At 49.1% G+C, this 21,394-nt stretch overlaps 1 protein-coding gene across 1 annotated transcript in view; it reads left to right on the top strand.

Annotated features, from left to right (window-relative positions):
* Positions 1–624: 624 nt before the first annotated feature.
* The window catches only part of PRKD2 (protein kinase D2), a 54,976-nt gene continuing 34,206 nt past the window's right edge, over positions 625–21,394 (top strand). The window contains exon 1 of the mRNA XM_028742146.2: positions 625–1,109. Coding sequence (XP_028597979.2) covers positions 870–1,109 — 240 coding nt within the window. The 5' untranslated portion in view covers positions 625–869. The remainder of the gene's footprint in view (positions 1,110–21,394) is intronic.

Consider the following 21,394-nt stretch of genomic DNA (forward strand, 5'->3'; position numbering starts at 1 on the left):
TTCCACGCCCTTAGCCACAGCTGGAGAGGTTTGTAATGGCTACGGGGCAGAGACTCCTTTCAGCCTTTCCCGAATCCTGGAGAGAGGAGTCCTGATCTTCCTGGAAACTCGCTCCGACTTTGAGCAAAGCGTCCAGCCCCGACACCCACCCAGCGGCGCTGCAATGCAAACTGGAAGGATCTGCAACCCCTGCGGGGCAGAGACCGTCGCCTTTCTCTCCAACTTCTTAAACGGCGGACAAAATAAAGGCAGCAGCTACTCGCCTTTTAAAGAGAGGCGAGCCAGGGGGTCCAAACGAACTTGCAAACCAAATCTCCCCCCCCCCCGCCGCCCGGAATGAGTTGACTAACAGACGGCCGACATGCACTCTGCACGCGCTCAGGGGCACTCTTTCTCACATGCGCCCAAGGCTGGTTTTCCCCGACGCTCCCCCTCCCCCTGCGCTGAGCCCCCGTTTCGCTTGCCAGCGCCGCATCTCGCCTCCTTCTTCTCGGCGCGCTCCCCGGTGCCTCTCCAGCCGTTCCGGATCCACTCCGGAGCGGCGGGGCGGGGTGTCGTGACTTCATCGCCGCCGCCCGCCATTGGCGCCCTGCCTTGTCACTCAAGGCACTTCCTTCTCGGGGTGGGGGGAGGCGAGGGGAAAGAAAAGCGAGAGAGGGAGAGAAAAGTTTGTTGGCGCATCAGGAGCGCACGGTTTCGCCGGTGGCCTTTGGAGACGCGCGCGCAAAGCGCACGAAGGCGCACCGTCGGGCAGGCAAGCGGGCGCTCCAGCCTCCATCCATGTGAGACCCTCCCCGTTTTGCGGGGTGGGAGGTGGCGGGGAGACTCCGGCGACCGACGCCCCGACGCCACCACCAACAAACACCACGATGGCCTCTCCTCCCGGCCGCTCCTCGTCCTGCTCTCCAGCCCCAATGTCCCCGGCAGCGGGAGCAGCAGCAGCCCCCGAGCCGGCGCCGGCTCCGTCGTGCGCCCTGGCCGGCGCCTCGCCTTGCCACGGCGTCTCCTTCCAGATCCAGATCGGGCTGACCCGCGAGTTCGTCCTGCTACCCGCATCTTCCGATCTCGCCCACGTCAAGCAACTGGCGTGCTCCATCGTGGATCAGAAGGTGCGCAAGGCTGGGGGGGGGGTTGGCAGCAGGGGGTTCGCCATGGGGCTGTGGTCGGGGGAGAGCAGAGACCTCCGTCGGGGGGAGTCTCTAAAGCCTGGGGGGCTGGGATCGTGGATGCGTAACTCGTGCCTTTGTTGTTGTGTTATCTTTACTCCGGGTTAATAACTCCGGATTAACTGGAAAGGCGAGCCTATCGCTGCTGCGTGGATGCTTTGGGTTGCTTTACGTTTTGTATTTGGTCAAAAGCTGTCCGCAGCTCAGTCGGTAGAGCAGCCTTGAGTTCAGGGTTGGGTGTTCTAGCCCCATGTTGGGCGAGAGATTCCTGCCATTTGGGGGGTTAGACTAGATGACCCTCGTGGTCCCTTCCAACTCAGCAATTCTCTGATTCTATTGCAATGGTCTAAGGCAATATTTTGGATAACGCGTTATCCACGTGCTCCCTTGTTGGGTCATGTATAAAAGATAATGGACTGCTTTGCTTATTATAGCGTAACAAATATTTTTTAAAAACTGAAAGAACGCCAGGTTAGCTACTGCAGTTTTCGGCCACGAATGTGGATCTGCCTTCCGTTCCTGAAGTTTTGTGCTGGTAGAAAGGGCCGTGAGCAGGATGTGGGGAGCTTTTATTCCTCTCCGGTCGGTGAGCACTGAAGCGTGGTAAGAATTACGTGGTACTTTGGCATCGAAAGGGAAGCGTGGTACATGTCATGGCATCTGTTTGCAGTTCCTCCTCTCCTGGCGCTAGTCGAAGCCAGTTTGCTGGGTGGGAGCTGCCTCCGCTTTGAAAAAAAATAAATACTGTGGTACCTCGGGTTACAGACGCTTCAGGTTACAGACTCCGCTAACCCAGAAATAGTACCTCGGGTTAAGAACTTTGCTTCAGGATGAGAACAGAAATCGTGCAGCGGCGGCACAAGGCCCCATTAGCTAAAGTGGTACCTCAGGTTAAGAACAGTTTCAGGTTAAGAACGGACCTCCGGAACAAATTAAGTTCTTAACCCAAGGCACCACTGTAAATCCATCCCTGCTTTGATACAGGTGCCACAGAACATCATCACCACCAAGCCTGTGGCAAAGTCTCGTGAGACTGGATGAAGTCTCGCGAGATTTCTTTCTACGGCTTCTGAAGACTAGGGGGGAGCCATGCCACTTACGGGGCGGCCCTCCCCTCTCGGTCTGTGAGCGGTTCCTGCCTGGCTTCAGGCTCTGGCCAGCTCAGCCAAGTGCCAGTGGCCAGGGAGTGGCCGGTTGACCGGTAGCCGCTGCTCCCTTTCATTTCCATTCAGAGCACAGCCTTAGAAGCCATTGGTACTCCTTGGTCCAGCTGGCAGAATGCCAGCCTGGCTGCAGGGCACTGGGGCGGGCAGAAGCTATAAAGTGCCAAGGTAGAGCTTGTATGGGGGGGGGGGCACCAGTTTTGCTGCCCTTCCCAACCCACAACCAGAGACACACTGAAATTGCATGGCCTCCACAAGAATCCTGGGAACCGTAGCTCTGCAATTCCGGCAAACTACAGTTTCCAGGGTTGTCTGGGGTAAGCCATGCGCTTTATGCGATTTGATTGTGTCATGCTTCGTGTCTTCCCTCTCTTTTGTATTCTTTGGCAGCAAAATAAATTGCAGGCTCCTTGGGGCAGAGACCTTCGGGAGGCTTTTTTTAAAAAAAGAAGTGCATTTACTCTGCAAAGGCAGATGTGCTGCGTAAGATGAATAAAAAGGGAGCCTCGCGTCTGAAGGGCCTCAGTGTGGGTGCTGTGATTTCATTACTCACACGGCAACTGCGGTGTGGTGATTTGTGTGTGCGTTTTATTGTGTGTGTCGTGGGCCTGCCCGGCCCTTTGTGTATATTGGAGGCTGTTTGTGTACGGTTCATATCCAGCTGTGTGTTTATCTGTAGGTAAACACTGCTGTTTGTATGTGTACGACGTTGGAGGCCTTGTGCGCAGACACACTTTATCTGTCCCCACAAAGGTCTTTCGGGAACAAAAGTTGGCATTAGAATCATAGAACTGTAGAGTCGCAAGGGTCATCCAGACCAACCCCCTGCGATGCAGGAATCTGGGCTAAAGCAGCCATGACAGATGGCCCTCCAACCTCTGCTTAGAAACTTCCTTTTTTTAAAAAAGATATTTATTGAAATTTTAAACAATTAAACAAATTTCACAAACATTAAAAATACAAGAAAAAATACATAAAAATACAAAAGAAAAGAAAAACATAAAAATCCTGTTTCTTACTTATTACCTTCATAACCCTCTTTCCTGACTTCCTCTCATCTCCCTTTTCTGTGTTCCCTTTTACACAATCATATTCAGCAATATCTTACCCTCTTTCAAATCTTATTGTTTAGAAACTTCCAAGGAAGTCCACAACCTCCCGAGGGAGACTCTTACTGTCAGAAAGTTCTTCCTGGTGTTGAGTCGGAATCTCCTTTCTCGTAACTTGAAGCCATGGGTTCGAGTCCTACCCTCCAGAGCAGGAGAAAACAAGCCTGTCGCCCTGCAGGTGGCATTGGGCTCCCATCATGACTGGCCATGACTTGGGGGGGGTCACCGGTTTCCCTCTGCCTCGTGTGCTAATGTCTGTTGATCAAGCTGTTTCGCAAGGGCAGGCCGAGTAAAAGAATAATAATATAATAATAATATTTTTTTTTATTTATATCCCGCCCTCCCCAGCCGAAGCCGGGCTCAGAGCAGCTAACAACAATAAAGTAACACTTCATTCTAAAATCAATTCAAAATCAAATTAAGGGCAACCATTGGGCCAGAGTTCGGTGAGGATTACCAAAGGAGGGGGTCAGGCTGTGCCTTGGCCAAAGGCCTGGTGGAACAGCTCTGTCTTGCAGGCCCTGCGGAAAGATGTCAAGTCCCGCAGGGCCCTAGTCTCTTGTGATAGAGCGTTCCACCAGATCGGGGCCACAACCGAAAAAGCCCTGTCTCTGGTTGAGGCCAGCCTAACCTCTCTGTGGCCCGGGATCCAGGGACGCGGACTTATAAAAAATATTGGGGGGGCCCAGGAAAGCTCATGAATAATAAATAAGCTCATGAATATGCAAATAAAGTGGCGCCGCCTCCTCGTGAGCGAATAGGGGAGAGCGTGCTGCGCCTATTAATCAGCTCCAAAGGAAATTGGGTGGAGCTTTTGCTCGGGAGGGAGGGCAGGAGGCATGCAGCCCGCCCCTCCCTGTGCATTTTGGGCTGGGGGAGGGGCGGCGATGGCGCTCTGCTGGAGGGGCGCCAGAGATTATTGGGGGGCGGAGCCCCCCCAAACGAATTTTTGAGGGGGCTCGGGCCCCCTCAAGCCCCATGGAGTCGGCGCCTATGCCGGGATCTCCGAGTTGTTTTTGTTTGAAGATCGTAAGGTCCTCCGTGGGACATACCAGGAGAGGCGGTCCCGTAGGTACGCGGGTCCTAGGCCATATAGGGCTTTAAAGGTTAAAACCAGCACCTTAAACCTGATCCTGTACTCCACCGGGAGCCAGTGCAGCTGGTATAGCGCCGGGTGAATGTGATCCTGCAGCGAGGACCCCGTAAGGAGTCTCGCCACAGCATTCTGCACCCGCTGGAGTTTCTGGGTCAGTCTCAAGGGCAGCCCCGTGTAGAGTGAGTTACAATAATCAAGTCTAAAAGAAGTTTTCTCTCAGCCCTAAAGCCTGCCAGATGACTTTCTCCCAGCCTAATCTACTTTGCAGGGTTGATGGGAGGATGAAATGGAAAGGAGGAGAAGCATCTAGGCCACCTTGAGCTCTCTGGAGAAAAGGCAGGATATCGATGCAACGATAAAGTAATAAAATGATGTTGGCAGCCTTTGGGGGAATCCCAGTTTGGAGTCCTTGATTGGACCTGAATGCCAGCAGCTGAACTTCAGGGCAGTCATCCTCTGCTGGCCTGACCTATTCCCAGGGTTGTTGTACGTAGAAAATGGAGGAAGGCCTATATAGTGGTGCCCCGCAAGACGAATGCCTCGCAAGACGAAAAACTCGCTAGACGAAAGGGTTTTCCATTTTTTGAGTCGTTCTGCAAGACGAATTTCTCTATGGGCTTGCTTCGCAAGACGAAACGTCTTGCGAGTTTCTTTCATTTTTCTTAAAGCCGCTAAGCCGCTAAGTCGTTAATAGCCGCTAAGCCGTTAATAGCCGCTAAGCCGCTAATAGCCACTAAGCCGCTAATAGCCGTGCTTCGCAAGACGAAAAAAACCGCAAGACGAAGAGACTCGCGGAACGGATTAATTTCGTCTTGCGAGGCACCACTGTATTTCTGCCGCCCTGAGCTGTGGGGAGGGCAGGATAAGAACCAATTGATGGTCAATGTGTGTCTTGCTCCAGATTGTGTTGGAAATTTTGTTTGCGTGACATATTTTGAGGCAGCCTTCCCCTGTCTCCACACACACACACACACACACACACACACACACGGTACCTTCCAGATGTTTTGGACTACAGTTCCTATCTGGCAAAGCTGTTTGAAGTACCGTTCGCTTCTTAAGCCTTCTTTCGACAGCCCTCCTGCCTGTCCAGACTGAAGCCATGTTCACACCATACATATAAAGCACCCTAATATACCACTTTAAACAGCTCTGGCTTCCCCCAGAGAATCCTGGGAGTTGTAGTTTAAGGGTGCAGAGAGTTGTTAGATCACCCATATTCACAGAGCTGCAGTCTTCGGAGTTACCCGAGCAGAGGGAATTATCGATAGACCGCTCTGTGAATTGTAGCTCTGCAAACTCCTGACCCATTTCAGCTCCTTTAACAAACTACACTTCCCAGGATCCTTTTGGGCAAACTGTTTAAACTGGCATCGCAGTGCTTTAAATGCATGTGGCCAGAATCTAGCCCAGTTTTTAAAATGGGAGGTGCTGGGGCGCAAGGCCGCGCCTGACAGGCCCTCTTTCAAAATTCAGACAGGCATAGATTGGTGATGGGTCTCTCTGAGGTAGGTGAGAGGGACCTTAACGCATACTCAGAGGCACTCTTGTTTTGCATGCTCTCAAGGCTGGATGCGGCGGAAGTTAGTTCTGAGCTGTGTGGGGAACCCTGGTTAACCAATTACATAAATAAATGTAAAATACAAATTTCTAATCTTCAGGGGGTAAGTACCGCTAGTTTCCTAGGCCGAAAGAGCACCACCGTCCCATTTGTACGAGGCTGACACCTGCAAATTTGGGGGAACCCCTGGGGTTTGAGCAATCTTTATCTTGCGGGGGGAACCACCTCAAAGAGAGACAAAACCTCAAACTGAGAGGAAGGGAGCAAGCGATGGAGTCGCTGGAATCCTGCAGTAACTCAGCACTGCAACATTCTGTCGCAGTTCCCTTTCGCCGCAGCCCTAATATTTACATAGCTCTTTTTGAGTCGCGCTTTGCATAAATGATCTCGATAATCTTTGCAACGGTCTTGCAAGATAGGGTCAGGCGTGTTCCCGAAGCGAAGGGGGCGTGAGACTCATACCGAGAATAGCGGTTTCTCCAAAGGCCACGTACCGCATCTGTGGCTGAGAGATGGGTGGTGTGGCGATGTTGTGGCTCACGCCACTGCTGGCCACTGCACTGCCTGGACTCTTTCCCTTCCTCTCCCAGCCGGTCCAGGGCCCCTCGTGCTATATATACAAATATTTTATGTTTCAGCAAAGGAGCGGAAACAGCAGCCAAGACGCTGGCTGCCTCTCTCCCCTCTGAGCAGGAAAGGGAAGTGTCCCTGGTTCCGAGAGGCCGAGTGATAATCTTTGGGATGTCTCCCGGATGGGAGCGTCCCTCGTCCACATCCTTTAGGCCCGGGCTGGAGGAAACTTGGAAGCAGCCTTGCCAGGGAGAGTTAAGTCAAGCTGGGTATTAAGAGACAGGCAAGCCTCCTTCTCCGAGTCACACAGACCCCTCTGCCATCCCAAATTGCAGATTTGCAGCTGATAAACTGTGGAACTCCCTGCACCAGTTTTTAGAAACTAGAAGGAGTGGAGATTTGCTTGGGTCCTGCAAGCTCTTCTACGTTCTTAATGTCCATTCTGGTCTTTTTGCTCCAAACTATTCCGTAAACTTCATTCCCTAACACTGGGCTGTATTCCATACTTTAAAAAAAATCCATCTCGAATCAATAATATCAAAGTTCCGCCCTTAGGCAATCTGAACTCTGGGTTATGCAGATTGAGAGCCAATTTGCATAATCTTTTCTATTTTGCATTTTAACTTCCCTTTTTCTCGCTCATTCAATTCTGATTGTAGTTGTCATGGGGAGAGCAGAAGGCACCTCCTGCTACTACTAAAACTTGCTCATCCGCCTTCCCGGCTTTTGCAATGTCTATCAGCTTTCCATGAGGACTAGAAACCTGCTTCTTGTTGGCTTGAATTGAGGCTGAGGTTCTTGGAAAGCTGGATCCTGTCTCCGCTGCCACATTCTGGGCTCGTCTAAAGCCCCGCAGACAACTAAACTTCCTTAGTTCATTCTCTGCGTGGTCCATCTCTGCAATCTCTATTTCTGGGAGGCAAGGCATTCTGTAAATGTGAGCCACCACCAAGGAGGCCCTGTCGCCAGCACCTGTCAATCATATCTCCAGCGGAGATGGGGCAGGAAGGAGGGCCTTAGAAGCTCATCTTAACACCAGGGCAGGTTCACCCAGGCGAAAGCCAGTCCCTCTGTTCTTCAGTCCTGATCATTGCTTTGAAGCAAGCAAAACGGCAACGCAGAAGATGGTGCTTTTGAGCATGTGCAGAATTTTGGAGGGCTAGGCTTTGGGGAAATAGCGAGGGGCAGGAAGAGGTTTACAAACTGTCCTGGTCTGTTATTTTGCCCTCGGCAGCGTCCTTCCCCACACACTTGAATGAGGCAGGCTTATTCAGGGGGTGCCCAACAAGCTGTGGAGCACGTGCAGAGCTCAGATCTCCCAACTGATTGGCTGGAGGACTCGGGAGGAACAGCCAGGGAGCTGCCATCACCGTGTGCCCACTTCACATCTGTTTGAGCCCTGAACGTGTGGGAAGCGAATTCGAATCCTGCTTCCCCGTATATCATTTGGGAGGGCCGTGTCCCTACCATCCATTTAAAGCGCTCTTACCCTGTAAGACGGTTTAATAACCGTCGTGGAGAATCCTAGGATCTGTATGTGATGACCTTGCAGAGCTACAATTCCCATCACCCTGAAACTGCAGTTCCCAGGATTCTTCACAATGGCTAAAGTAGCATAAAGGTAAAGGGACCCCTGACCATTAGGTCCAGTCGTGGCCGACTCTGGGGTTTGGCACTCAACTCGCTTTATTGGCCGAGGGAGCCGGCGTACAGCTTCTGGGTCATGTGCCCAGCATGACTAAGCCGCTTCTGGCGAACCAGAGCAGCGCACGGAAACACTGTTTACCTTCCCGCCGGAGCGGTACCTATTAATCTACTTGCACTGGTGTGCTTTCGAACTGCTAGGTTGGCAGGAGCAGGGACCAAACAACGGGAGCTCACCCTGTTGCGGGCATTCGAACCGCCGACCTTCTGATTGGCAAGTCCTAGGCTCTGTGGTTTACCCCACAGCGCCACCCACATCCCTAAAGTGGCATAAAAGGGCTTTAAATTTGAGGTGTGGCTGTTCACCTTTGGGAGGGCTTTGTGAAGCATTTAAAATCAAAGGGAGATGGCATCTGCCAACAGCGGTCTTGCTGCTTTTAACACTGACAGCTTGGCTACGCTTCAAACCTCCATGTTGGGAGGCAGTCTACCTCTGAATTCCTGGCGCTGAGGACCCTCAGAGCACACCCACACCCCATGTTTCAAAGCGTGTAGTCTCCCCTTAGTCCTGGGAAGTATAGCTCATCCATCCCAGAACTACAATCCCCAGCGCCCTTAAGAAACTACAATTCCCAGGATTGGGGTTTTTTTTTGGGGGGGGGAGCTTTAAATGTGTGCTGTAGCTGTGACCCTTTTGTGCCTTTCTTCTCCTCCACTGTCTTCTCTGCTGGCCAACCACAGTTCTCTCGCAGAACTATAATTCCCAGGATCCCTGAGATTCCTGCCTTGCAGGGGGTTGGACCAGATGACCCGTGGGGTCCCTTCCAACTTGACAATTCTATGATTTTTTGGGGGGAGAAGCCGGATGCTTTATAACTGTATGCTGTGGACGCCGCCTTCATTTCACCCACTGAGGCAATGTTCCTGTTCCTGTGCCCTTTGTTTATTTTGGGATACGGCACCCCTATGACAACATGACGTCTCCATCCCTTTGTTGTTGCTGTTTAGTCGTGTCCGACTCTTCGTGACCCCATGGACCAGAGCACGCCAGGCACTCCTGTCCTCCACTACCTCCCGCAGTTTGGTCAGACTCATGCTGGTCGCTTCGAGAACACTGTCCAACCATCTCGTCCTCTGTCGTCCCCTTCTCCTTGTGCCCTCCATCTTTCCCAGCATCAGGGTCTTTTCCAGGGAGTCTTCTCTTCTCATGAGGTGGCCAAAGTCTTGGAGCCTCAGCTTCAGGATCTGTCCTTCCAGTGAGCACTCAGGGCTGATTTCCTTCAGAATGGAGAGGTTTGATCTTCTTGCAGTCCATGGGACTCTCAAGAGTCTCCTCCAGCACCATAATTCAAAAGCATCTATTCTACGGTAATCAGCCTTCTTTATGGTCCAGCTCTCACTTCCATACATCACTACTGGGAAAACCATGGCTTTAACTATACGGACCTTTGTTGGCAAAGTGACGTCTCTACTTCTCAAGATGCTGTCTAGGCTTGTCATTGCCCTTCTCCCAAGAAGCAGGCGTCTTTTAATTTCGTGGCTGCTGTCACCATCTGCAGTGATCACGGAGCCCAAGAAAGTAAAATCTCTCACTGCCTCCATTTCTTCCCCTTCTGTTTGCCAGGAGGTGATGGGCCCAGTGGCCATGATCTTCGTTTTTTTGATGTTGAGCGTCAGACCATATTTTGCGCTCTCCTCTTTCACCCTCATTAAAAGGTTCTTTAATTCCTCCTCATTTTTGGCCATCAAGGCTGAAATAATATGCGTCTTTCCCAGCCAGCCTGTTTCTTGATGTTTCTCGTCTTTCTAGAATTTCAGCTTGGACTGAGGACGGGAATGACCAGAATTGACTCATTAGAGTGTTTTCTTCTGTAGAGAAATTGTTGCTGAAATAATAGTGCATGTGAACTCCTTGGGGCAGAGACCTACCTCTGTCTCCCTCTGTTTCCGTTCCTTTGCATTGCTCTGTCTGGTTCCATGTGCGCCAAGGACCCTGTGTCAGCAGTAATGCAGGGTATTTTTAATTTTGGGGGTGGGCCATGCAGGAATAACATTGTCCCCTGGCTCTGGGTACCTGTTGCTTCGATGCGGGGAAGTCCTTGGGTTTTTTTCCTCCTCCTCCTCCTCCTCCTCCTCCTCGCACCTTGGGCCGCCTTGTCCCGCTCCATCTTGGCTCTCGCTTTGAATAGAGGGCTGTTCCCTCTTGCGTGACTCACAAACAGGCAGCTCTTTCTCTAGGGCTCACCCAGGCCTGGCTTGGCTGCCTTTATTGCCTGCTATTATTGAGGCCGTTTCCTGCCCGCCAGGAACACTTTGGGCTGCAGGGAGAGGAGGTTCAGGAGGGAAGTGCGTGACTCAGGCCCTTAACTGCTGCCTCGCTGGGCCCAGGTGCCCCAGGGTGGCGGATTCGAGAGCCGCTTCCACCCAGCCCTTCCCCCTCACCTAGGAAAGCCCGGGGTGGAGTTTCCCTGCCCCTGCTATACCTGAGCATACTGGGTAGACGAGCTCATGCAGAGTTTCATAAAGGCATAGACTGACCCCTTGCAGCACCTGAATAATAATAATTATTATATAATAATAATTTATTATTTATACCCCGCCCATCTGGCTGGGTTTCTCCAGCCACTCTCGGCGGCTTCCAACGGAACATTAAAATAAAATAACCTATTAAACTTTAAAAGCTTCCCTAAACAGGGCTGCCTTCAGATGTCTTCTAAAAATCTGGTACATTGGTACCTTGGGTTAAGAACTTAATTCGTTCCGGAGGTCCGTTCTTAACCTGAAACTGTTCTTAAGCTGAAGCACCACTTTAGCTAATGGGGCCTCCCGCTGCTCCTGCGCCACCGCAGCACAATTTCTGTTCTCATCCTGAAGCAAAGTTCTTAACCCAAGGTACTATTTCTGGGTTAGTGGAGTCTGTAACCTGAAGTGTATGTAACCCAAGGTACCACTGTAGTTGTTTTTCTCTTTGACATCTGGTGGGAGGGCGTTCCACAGGGTGGGCGCTACTACCGAAAAGGCCCTCTGCCTGGTTCCCTGTAACCTCACTTCTCGCAATGAGGGAACCGCCAGAAGGCCCTCAGCGCTGGACCTCCTCAGTGTCTGGGCTGAACAATGGGGGTGGAGACGCTCCTTCAGGCATATACAGGACTGAGGCCATTTAGGGCTTTCAAGGTCAGCACCAACACTTTGAGTTGTGCTCAGAAACATACTGGGAGCCAATGCAGGTCTCTCAGGACTGGTGTTATGTGGTCCCGGCGGCTGCTCCCAGTCACCAGTCTAGCTGCCGCATTCTGGATTAGTTGTAGTTTCTGGGTCACCTTCAAAGGTAGCCCCACGTAGAGCGCATTGCAGTAGTCCAAGCGGGAGATAACCAGAGCATGCACTACTCTGGCAAGGCAGTCCGTGGGCAGGGAGGGTCTCAGCCTGCGTACCAGATGGAGCTGGGAGACAGCTGCCCTGGACACAGAATTGACCTGCGCCTCCATGGACAGCTGTGAGTCCAGAATGACTCCCAGGCTGCGCACCTGGTCCTTCAGGGGCACAGTCACCCCATTCAGGACCAGGGAGTCCCCCACACCCACCCGCCCCCTGTCCAACCCTTTGGAGCAATGAAAGAGAATCACAGAATAAGAAGACCCAGCTGGTTCAAACCAGTCTCCTGTTCTCACAGTGGACAACCAGGTGCCCATAATGGGAAGCCACCCAGATTGGTGGTCATCGCTGCCTCCAGTGTGAGTGAGTTCCATGAGTTAACCATGCGCCGTGTGAAAAAGGATTTCTGCCCCGAATCTTCCAGCATTCAGTTTCATTGCATGTCCACAGCTTCTAGCTTTAGCAGAGAGGGAGGAAAAACTCTGCCCAGTTTCTTCATGCCAGGCATAATTTTATAAACTTCTGTTACTTCTTCCTCGCCATCTCTCCAAACCACTGGTTCTCAGCTTCTCCACCCCACCTTTGGGCCACACTTTGAGAATACCGTGTTTTTCCGTGTACAGTGGTACCTCAGGTTAAGTACTTAATTCGTTCCGGAGGTCCGTTCTTAACCTGAAGCACCACTTTGGGGTCTCCCGCTGCTGCTGCGCCGCCGGAGCACGATTTCTGTTCTTATCCTGAAGCAAATTTCTTAACCTGAAGCACTATTTCTGCGTTAGTGGAGTCTGTAACCTGAAGCGTATGTAACCCAAGGTACCACTGTATAAGACTAGGCTTTCCCCTTAAAAAATAATGTCTAAAATTTGGGGGCGTCTTATACACGGGGGCTATCTCCCCCCATTTTCTTAAATCAGAGTGCCCCAAAATAGGGATTTCTTATACATGGGGGCATCTTATAGATGGGAAAATACGGTAATTATTTTACTCCAGCCACACCCATTTTCAATAAAAATATTCCTTTCAGTAGCACCTTAGAGACCAACTAAGTTTGTTATTGGTATGAGCTTTCGTGTGCATGCACACTTCTTCAGATACACTTTTTCACACTTCTTTTTCAATCAATAGCTGTGCTTGATTTGCAACCTAGAGCACAACTGCTTTATAAGAAAACGACACGTGAGCCTATTACATACGTACCTTAAATATCTATACAAACTCAACGTGTGAGCTCGCAGTATCATCCCTTGATGTTCTCGCCCTCATTTTGAAAAGATATTGATCCATTTTTTGCAGATTAAAAACAAATGAACATTTTGATACTAGACTATACTGAAATGATTAAACGCCACTTTTGTCCGTGGCTGAATCTTCCTGCCACAACTTTTGAGAACTAAAAATAAATACCGTATTTTTTTCCTTCCTAAAAAGTAAGGGGAAATGTGTGTGCGTCTTATGGAGCGAATGCAGGCTGCGCAGCTATCCCAGAAGCCAGAACAGCAAGAGGGGTTGCTGCTTTCACTGCACAGCGATCCCTCTTGCTGTTCTGGCTTCTGAGATTCAGAATATATTTTTTCTTGTTTTCCTCCTCCAAAAACTAGGTGTGTCTTGTGGTCTGGTGCGTCTTATAGAGTGAAAAATTCGGTAAATCCCAAATGCTGCAACCTTTGTTAATAGGGGAATCGCTCCATCCCCTCGATCAGTCATTTCCTGGAAGCTGACTGCAGTCTTGATCTGAATCAAAACCGGAGGCACTCTTAACACCACCCCAAGGCTTTGTACAGATGTTGTGCCCAACTCGCGGCTGGGTATCCTTTGCCCTGAAACCTGGGCACATGACCCGCAGCTGGAGAGCTGGGTGGGAAAGCCCGTCTCAGCGCTCTCCTTGCAGCAGCTACGCCCTCATGCCTGCCCCTCTTGCCCAGTGTTTGGTGGTAAAGGGACCCCAGACCATTAGGTCCAGTTGTGGCCGACTCTGGGGTTGCGGCGCTCATCTCGCTTTACTGGCCGAGGGAGTCGGTGTACAGCTTTTGGGTAGTGTGGCCAGCATGACTAAGCCGCTTCTGGCGAACCAGAGCAGCGCATGGAAACGCCGTTTACCTTCCCTCCGGAGTGGTACCTATTTATCTACTTGCACTTTGACGTGCTTTTGAACTGCTAGGTTGGCAGGAGCAGGGACCAAGCAACGGGAGCTCACCCCGTCGCAGGGATTCAAACCGCCGACCTTCCGATCGGCAAGTCCTAAGCTCTGTTGTTTAACCCACAGCGCGACCCGCGTCCCTGTTTGGTGGTAGGGTGCCCCTGTACGGGGCTAGACATCAGCCAGGTGAGTTTTGGGGCTAGTACATGTCCCATTGTGACCACAAAGAGATCTCTGGCTGCCGGGATGGCGACTGGGGAAGGCCAAGTGCAGGGGTCAGCAAACTTTTTCAGCAGGGGGCCAGTCCACTGTCCTTCAGATCTTGTGGGGGGCCAGACTATATTTTGGGAGGGGGGAAAATGAACGAATTTCTATGCCCCACAAATAACCCAGAGATGCATTTTAAATAAAAGCACTCATTCTACTCATGTAAAAACACCAGGCAGGCCCCACAAATTATCCAGAGATGCATTTTAAATAAAAGGGCACATTCTACTCATGTAAAAACACGCTGATTCCTGGACCATCTGTGGGCCAGATTTAGAAGGCGATTGGGCCGGATCCGGCCCCCCGGGCCTTAGTTTGCGTACCCATGGCCAGGTGTGTCACCTAGAGAAGAATCTGAAATATTTCCCTCGAAGCTTGGATTCGTTTTGTTCCGGATGGTTTGAATGTGTTGCGAACCGCTTTAAGATTTGTTCTTTAAAAGACAAAGTGATGTAGAAATATTAATAATAAATTGCATTGCAAAAAATCAACAACCTAACAGTGCCGGGAACAGGCATCCCCAACCTTCGGCCCTCCAGATGTTTTGGACTACAATTCCCATCATCCCTGACCACTGGTGCTGTTAGCTAGGGAACATGGGAGTTGTAGGCCAAAACATCTGGAGAGCCGAAGGTTGGGGATGCCTGGCCTAGGCATTCCGTTGTGGTAACCGCAAAGTAGGCCGATTAGATTATATATCTTGAGTTTCTCCCCTGTACCTGGAGCTTCCATTCCTGGTGGCATAATGAGACCAGTATCTGAATTTTAGTATATTTATTTTGCTTCATCCCTTCTCAGTCTGATGAGGTTTATGCCGCTGTGGTAGGTTAAGGATTAGATTTTCAATATATATAACTCTGTGGGAAGCCTTGTGTTTTTTTGGAGACAACATCCAGGGGCCCCATTTCCCGCACCCAGGGCACATTAAATTGTGATTAATTTGAAAGGCTAAAAACAATTAGCTTAATTTAAATGCCTGCTGATCACTAAATTAATTCATATGCATATAGTTTTCTTTCAGAATCAAGCGCTGCACATTCCTTATAATTGGAATTTATCTTTTATAATGCATAAGGGTTTTTTCCGGTAACTATTTTTTAAATTACAGTTTTATTTTAGAAATCATTCCGGGCTTGCATATTTAGAAGTATTTCAGCTCGATTTGATGCTGAGGCTCAGTTATTTGAATAATAAATCATTATGTCCCTTCTAGCTGATCAGTCATGGAACAGCTTTGAATTCATTTGCATAATGGAATATATTAGTGTTTCCTTCATGTCAGTGAAATCATGGCGCCGCCTCACGCATCCTCTTATGTTTTGTTGTGAACCTCCCTGTGATCGTTGGATGAGGATGGTGTACAAATTTAGTAAATCGTAGAATTGCTCGGGATGTAAGGGACCACGGGGGTCATCTAGTCCAGCCCGCTTCAATGCAGGGACATTTTTGCCCAATGTGGGTCTCAGACCCACGACCCTGAGATTAAGAGTCTCATGCTGTACCAACTGAGCTATCCCAGCAGACTGCTGTTAATAATAATAATAATAATAATAATAATAATAATAATAAATGTTTTAATACAATTAGAATTCTAAACTATTATCATTCATGTGTTTTTAGGTTTTATAGTATTTTGTGTTTTAATTTGTGTCAGCCGTCTTGGGTGACTGGGAAGAGGGCAAGATGTAAATAATAATAGTAATAGTAATAATAATAATAGTAGTAAATTAAATTATTATTATTATTATTATTATTATTGTTGTTGTTATATTTTTTATTCATTTTTTAATATATCATTTTCAACAGTCACTCAACATAGGTCACATCTCATACAGTTTTTTTTGGACTTCCATCAACCACATCTGAAATTTTTCCAATTTTTTCACTTAAAATTAACATTTCTTCGTTTCACTATTGCTTTTAATTATCTTATCTATTGACTCTCTCATCATAGCCTTCCTTACAATATTTCATCTATTCCTCCTTACAGAACGTCTTGCAGTCCTGCTAGCGTCATCTGTCAATTACAGTTGCTTTTCAAATAGTTTGCATATTTATTCCAGTCTTCTGAGAATCTCTGGTCCCGCAGGTTTCGAATCCTTCTTGTCATCTTGTCTAATTCTGCATAGTCCGTTAATTTCGTCTGCCATTCTTTTTTCGTCGGTAATTCTTCTTGTTTCCATTTCTGTGCCAACAATACTCTTAGTAAATTAAATTATCTTGTGCCTGCTTCGTCAGAGATAGGTGAAATTTGCTTTCTGGGCAAAGAGTGTTTTTTTCTGGGATGTCCCCACTAACCCCTATTTCCTGTAACATACAGCGGAAGCTGCACTGGGGGATTATTGCGTTCCCTTACTCCACCCTCCGACTGCCTATATGTATTGATTATTATTATTACAGTGGTGCCTCGCAAGACGAAATTAATTCGTTCCGCGAGTTTTGTCGTCTTGCGATTTTTATCGTCTTGCGAAGCACGGTGTCGGGAAAGTTTTGGAAAAGCTTCAAAAATCACCAAAGTCTTTAAAAACCTCAAAAAAGGCTACCACACCGCGTTCTATGAGTTGCTCCTCGAAGTCAAGTCGCAACTGTATTAACGGTGTTAAGAAAAAGGAAACAAACTTGCAAGACGTTTCCGTCTTGCGAAGCAAGCCCATAGGGAAAATCGTCTTGCGAAGCAGCTCAAAAAACAAAAAACCCTTTTGTCTAGCGAGTTTTTTGTCTTGCGAGGCATTCGTCTTGCGAGGTACCACTGTATTATTGGTGATGGAGGATCAATGCTGCTCAACACTCCAACAGATCAAATAATGGCGGGTGTGTGCCAACCGGGAGCCTTTGAGGAGCACATACATCCTCTCTCTACATCCTCTCTTGGCTTACGGCTTGGAAACTGACTTCTGGGAGAGTTCCCCCCCCCCCATGCAATTTTTACGATGAGGTCTTAAGTGTGTTTATCTGTGCCGCTTGGGCTTGCCAGTCGAAAGGTCGGGGGTTCGAATCCCCGTGACGGGGTGAGCTGCCGTTGCTCGGTCCCTGCTCCTATCAACCTAGCAGTTCGAAAGCACACCTGTGTAAGTAGATATATAGGTACCGCTCCGGCGGGAAGGTAAATGGCGTTTCCGTGTGCTGCTCTGGTTTCGCCAGAAGCGGCTTAGTCACGCTGGCCACATGACCCGGAAAAACTGTCTGCGGACAAACGCCGGCTCCCTCGGCCTGTAAAGTGAGATGAGCGCCACAACCCCAGAGTCGTTCACGACTGGACTTAATTGTCAGAGGTCCTTTACCTCAACAAAGGTCCGTATAGTTAAAGCCATGGTTTTCCCAGTAGTGATGGATGGAAGTGAGAGCTAGACCATAAAAAAGGCTGATCGCTGAAGAATTGATGCTTTTGAATTATGGTGCTGGAGGAGACTCTTGAGAGTCCCATGGACAGCAAGAAGATCAGACCTCTCCATTCTGAAGGAAATCAGCCCTGAGTGCTCACTGGAAGGACAGATCATGAAGCTGAGGCTCCAATACTTTGGCCACCTCATGAGAAGAGAAGACTCCCTGGAAAAGACCCTGATGCTGGGAAAGATGGAGGGCACAAGGAGAAGGGGACGACAGAGGACGAGATGGTGGGACAGTGTTCTCGAAGCTACCAGCATGAGTTTGACCAAACTGCGGGAGGTAGTGGAGGACAGAGGTGCCTGGCGTGCTCTGGTCCAGGGGGTCACGAAGAGTCGGACACGACTAAACAACTAAACAATAACAACAACAAAAGTATTTGCCGCTCTTTTAATGACACCCCCACCAAAGCGGCCGCTTGAGGCAGTTGCCTCACTCTGTCTAATGGTGGGGCCGGCTTCGTGTGGAAGCAAGACGTTCTGAAATCTGTGGTCAGTCTGTCTAAGGGAGCACCTTGGACTACAACTCCCCATCAGCCTCAGCTAGCGCAATTGGGAGTTTTAGCTTGTGGTGGGTGATGGGAGTTGTAGTCCAAAACAGACCGGCAAAAGCCAGAGATCACACAACTGAGATTGGACCCCTGTGGTTCCTTCTGCATTCACAACTGCAATTTCTGGTGGTGGGTTTTTAACCCTTTGTGGGTGCGGCTCTGATGGGTGCCATACCAGTGCAATTTCCCCGTGGCTGTCCCCAAAATTCTTTGGCGTCTAAGGACTCCCTGTTATAGAGGAACTGAATTTTTGAAAAATAAAGATCTTGCAGCAGTGGATTCCACAGTTTCCCCGGCACAAGACATGGCTTGTTTGCTTACTTGTTTATTGCATTTCTATCCTGCCTTTTCTTCAAGTAGCTGAAGGTGGTTCTGCCACTCCTCATTTAACCCTCACAACGACCCTGAGAGGTAGGTTAGGCTGAAAGGGATGTTGGTCACCCATCGATCTTCATGCCTGAGTGGGGATTTGAACCCTTGTCTCCCAGGTCCTAGTCCAGCTCTCTAACCACTGAACCACCCTGAGTCTCACTTGCACTGTTTCAGAGGATCCGAAGTGAAAATCTTGTGGCAGTGAATTCCATAGGCTCCCCAGGATAAGGGTCGTTCTTATGCACATCATTTTTTTAAAAAAATGGTTAGGGGGGAAGGAGCAGGGATAGGAGCCAGTTCCTCTCACTTGCGATGAAATCATAAAGACCTCTCTGCTTTAAGGAGGAAGGAAGGAGGAGTTCAGAGGTCAAGTGGAACGAACAAAGCGTTTCAGATGGGGTACCTTTGAGAGTTAAAAATAACTGCCGGGATTTGCATAGCGTCTCACTACAACCAGAAAGCTTGAAAGGCTGAACGTTGCTCCTTCCCTGAGCTTGTGCGAAACGTCTCTTCTCTTCGGCTGTCTTCCCTTAAAAAACACACACACGCCATCCATCTTTGCAAGACAGGTGTTTGTCTGTTGTCTGACAGCCTTCTCTATTCAAGATGAGCCACACCTGAAACATTTTCTTGGTGCCTGAATATATGCATGCGTGCATGTGTATATATTCCTTGCCGCTGACAACGAATTACTCCAGGAGAGCAGCAATCTTTTAAGGAAATATGGGTATATTTGGATAATTGAAGTGATTGCCAGGAGCGCCACCCCCTACCCCAGAAAGAGAGAGGGTTAATTGTTAATTGCTCAGCATTACAATAAACAGTGAGAGATCGTAGAAGTTTTCTTAGGCCTACACAGGAGAAGGATGTGTGTGGTTTGGGAGCTGCACGGCCAGGGAAAAAACAATGCTGTCCAGGGTTGTAAAGACTGCGGAGAGAATAACTGGGCGCACTCTTCCCACCTCGGATCAAATCTATGCTTCCAGGTGCCATAAGAAAGCGGCAGAGATAGCGCAGGACAGTGCGCACCCCGGAAATGATCTCTTTCAGCTTCTGCCTTCTGGAAGAAGGTACAGGGTTATAAAGACTAGGACTAGCCGCCTGAGAAAGAGTTTCTGCCCGAATGGGATTTTGGTTTCAACGCAGTGTAAGGTAGTCTCTGTGGGAGTATATTGTATTTAATTATGGGGTATCAGAGTTTTTAGGGGGCTAACCAGGCTGGGATAGCTGGGATAGCAGGCTTGTTGGTTTTTGAATGTCTGATGTAGATTTTTTCAATTTCGTTGTTCTGTATGGGACAATGACAATAAAGATGATATCGTATCTGCCATGGATGCTTTAGCTGAGATTTCTGCTTTTTAGGGGGTTGACCCTTGGAGTTCCCTTCTGACTACAGTCGTACCTCGGGTTAAGTACTTAATTCGTTCTGGTGGTCCATTCTTAACCTGAAACTGTTCTTAACCTGAAGCCCCACTTTAGCTAATGGGGCCTCCTGCTGCTGCCGCGCCGCCGGAGCACGATTTCTGTTCTCATCCTGAAGCAAAGTTCTTAACCTGAAGCACTATTTCTGGGTGAGTGGAGTCTGTAACCTGAAGTGTATGTAACCCGAGGTACCAATGTATATGATTCCATGAGCTGGGGGAAGAAAAGCTCTGTTTTAGCAGCAGTTTTTCCATGGAAACCGCTTGGCGCCACAGGAGCAGCCCAGCACCTTGCGCTGCGGTTCCCAGGCGCCCGACAAACCAGCTGGCTGCCGGGCGCTTGGGACGTGCTGCTGGCGGAACGACCCACCCATCAATCACATGGCCTCATAGTGACATTGGGTGACTGGTTGCCCCACTCACCTGTCAAAACCAGCCTGCGGGGCGGCGACGGATGAGGATCCAGCCCACTGGCACAAAATAAAGTTTCTCCACCTAACCAAACTGTCATGCTTTCGACCCGTTGCTTCAGCCGAGTCGCTGCCCAATCAGTGAAGCTCAGGCGAGCTGAAATCTCGTCGGCCCGCATTTTTAAGACCTGCCTCGAGTACTGACGCATCAGTGACTCGCCCCGAAGAAAGGACCATCTGTCTTTCGGTTTCTGAAAGTTTCCCCGCCTGGCTGCCCAGAGCACATTGTTACTCACTGGGGAGCAACCCTGTTTGTAGCTTTCTGTCAGCGCAGAGTATTGCTTTGGATTTTAAAAGTTTGCCGCTGCTGCGATTGACCTCCGGGTACACAAAGGGCTCGAACCTGAAACCACCGCCAACTTGCAGCGACTTGTCTCTCTTTCCCGTTTCCCTGCGGTGTCCCAGGAATGAACCTGCATCTTTCACCGCAACCCTGTTCAAACAGCATTCCGACTGCGCTGGAGTTAACTGAGCAACACCCAAGTGCATTGAAGTGCATAGAAAGGGGAGGGGTGTCTTATTACACCAGTGAAATTAGCTAAAATAAATGTTGGAAATGTAAAGAAAAAGAAGGATCTTTTTATCGCATGTGGTGGGAATGTAAGAAAGTGAAAAGCTTTTGGGAAATGATATATGATGAGATGAAAAAGATGTTGAAATATACAATAAAAAAAACAACAACAACCCAGAAGCATTTTTACTTGGCATTGTAGGGGAGGATATTAACAGACAGGATAGTAAACTGTTTTTATATGCAATAACGGCAGCAAGAGTCTTATTGGCACAAAAATGGAAACAAGAAGAATTACCGACGAAAGATGAATGGCAGGCGAAATTAATGGACTATGCAGAATTGGATAAACTAACAGGAAGGATTCAAAACCTGTGGGACCAGAGATTCTCAGAGGATTGGAGCAATAATCCAGTACAGAGATTTTCATCAAAATCTGAGATGTAGTAGCTTTATTTTTTTTAAAAACAACAACAATTGTGATGATCTGGAACAAACCCATTGGAGAAGGTAGCAGTGGTTGCCCAGACCTTGATGCCGGTTGCAAATGGGACCCCAAATCAGTTCAAGCTTTGGGGACCCCAAAATGTAGGTCCAC

The sequence above is a fragment of the Podarcis muralis genome, chromosome 7, assembly GCF_964188315.1.
Source record: "Podarcis muralis chromosome 7, rPodMur119.hap1.1, whole genome shotgun sequence".
Lineage (NCBI taxonomy): Eukaryota > Metazoa > Chordata > Lepidosauria > Squamata > Lacertidae > Podarcis > Podarcis muralis.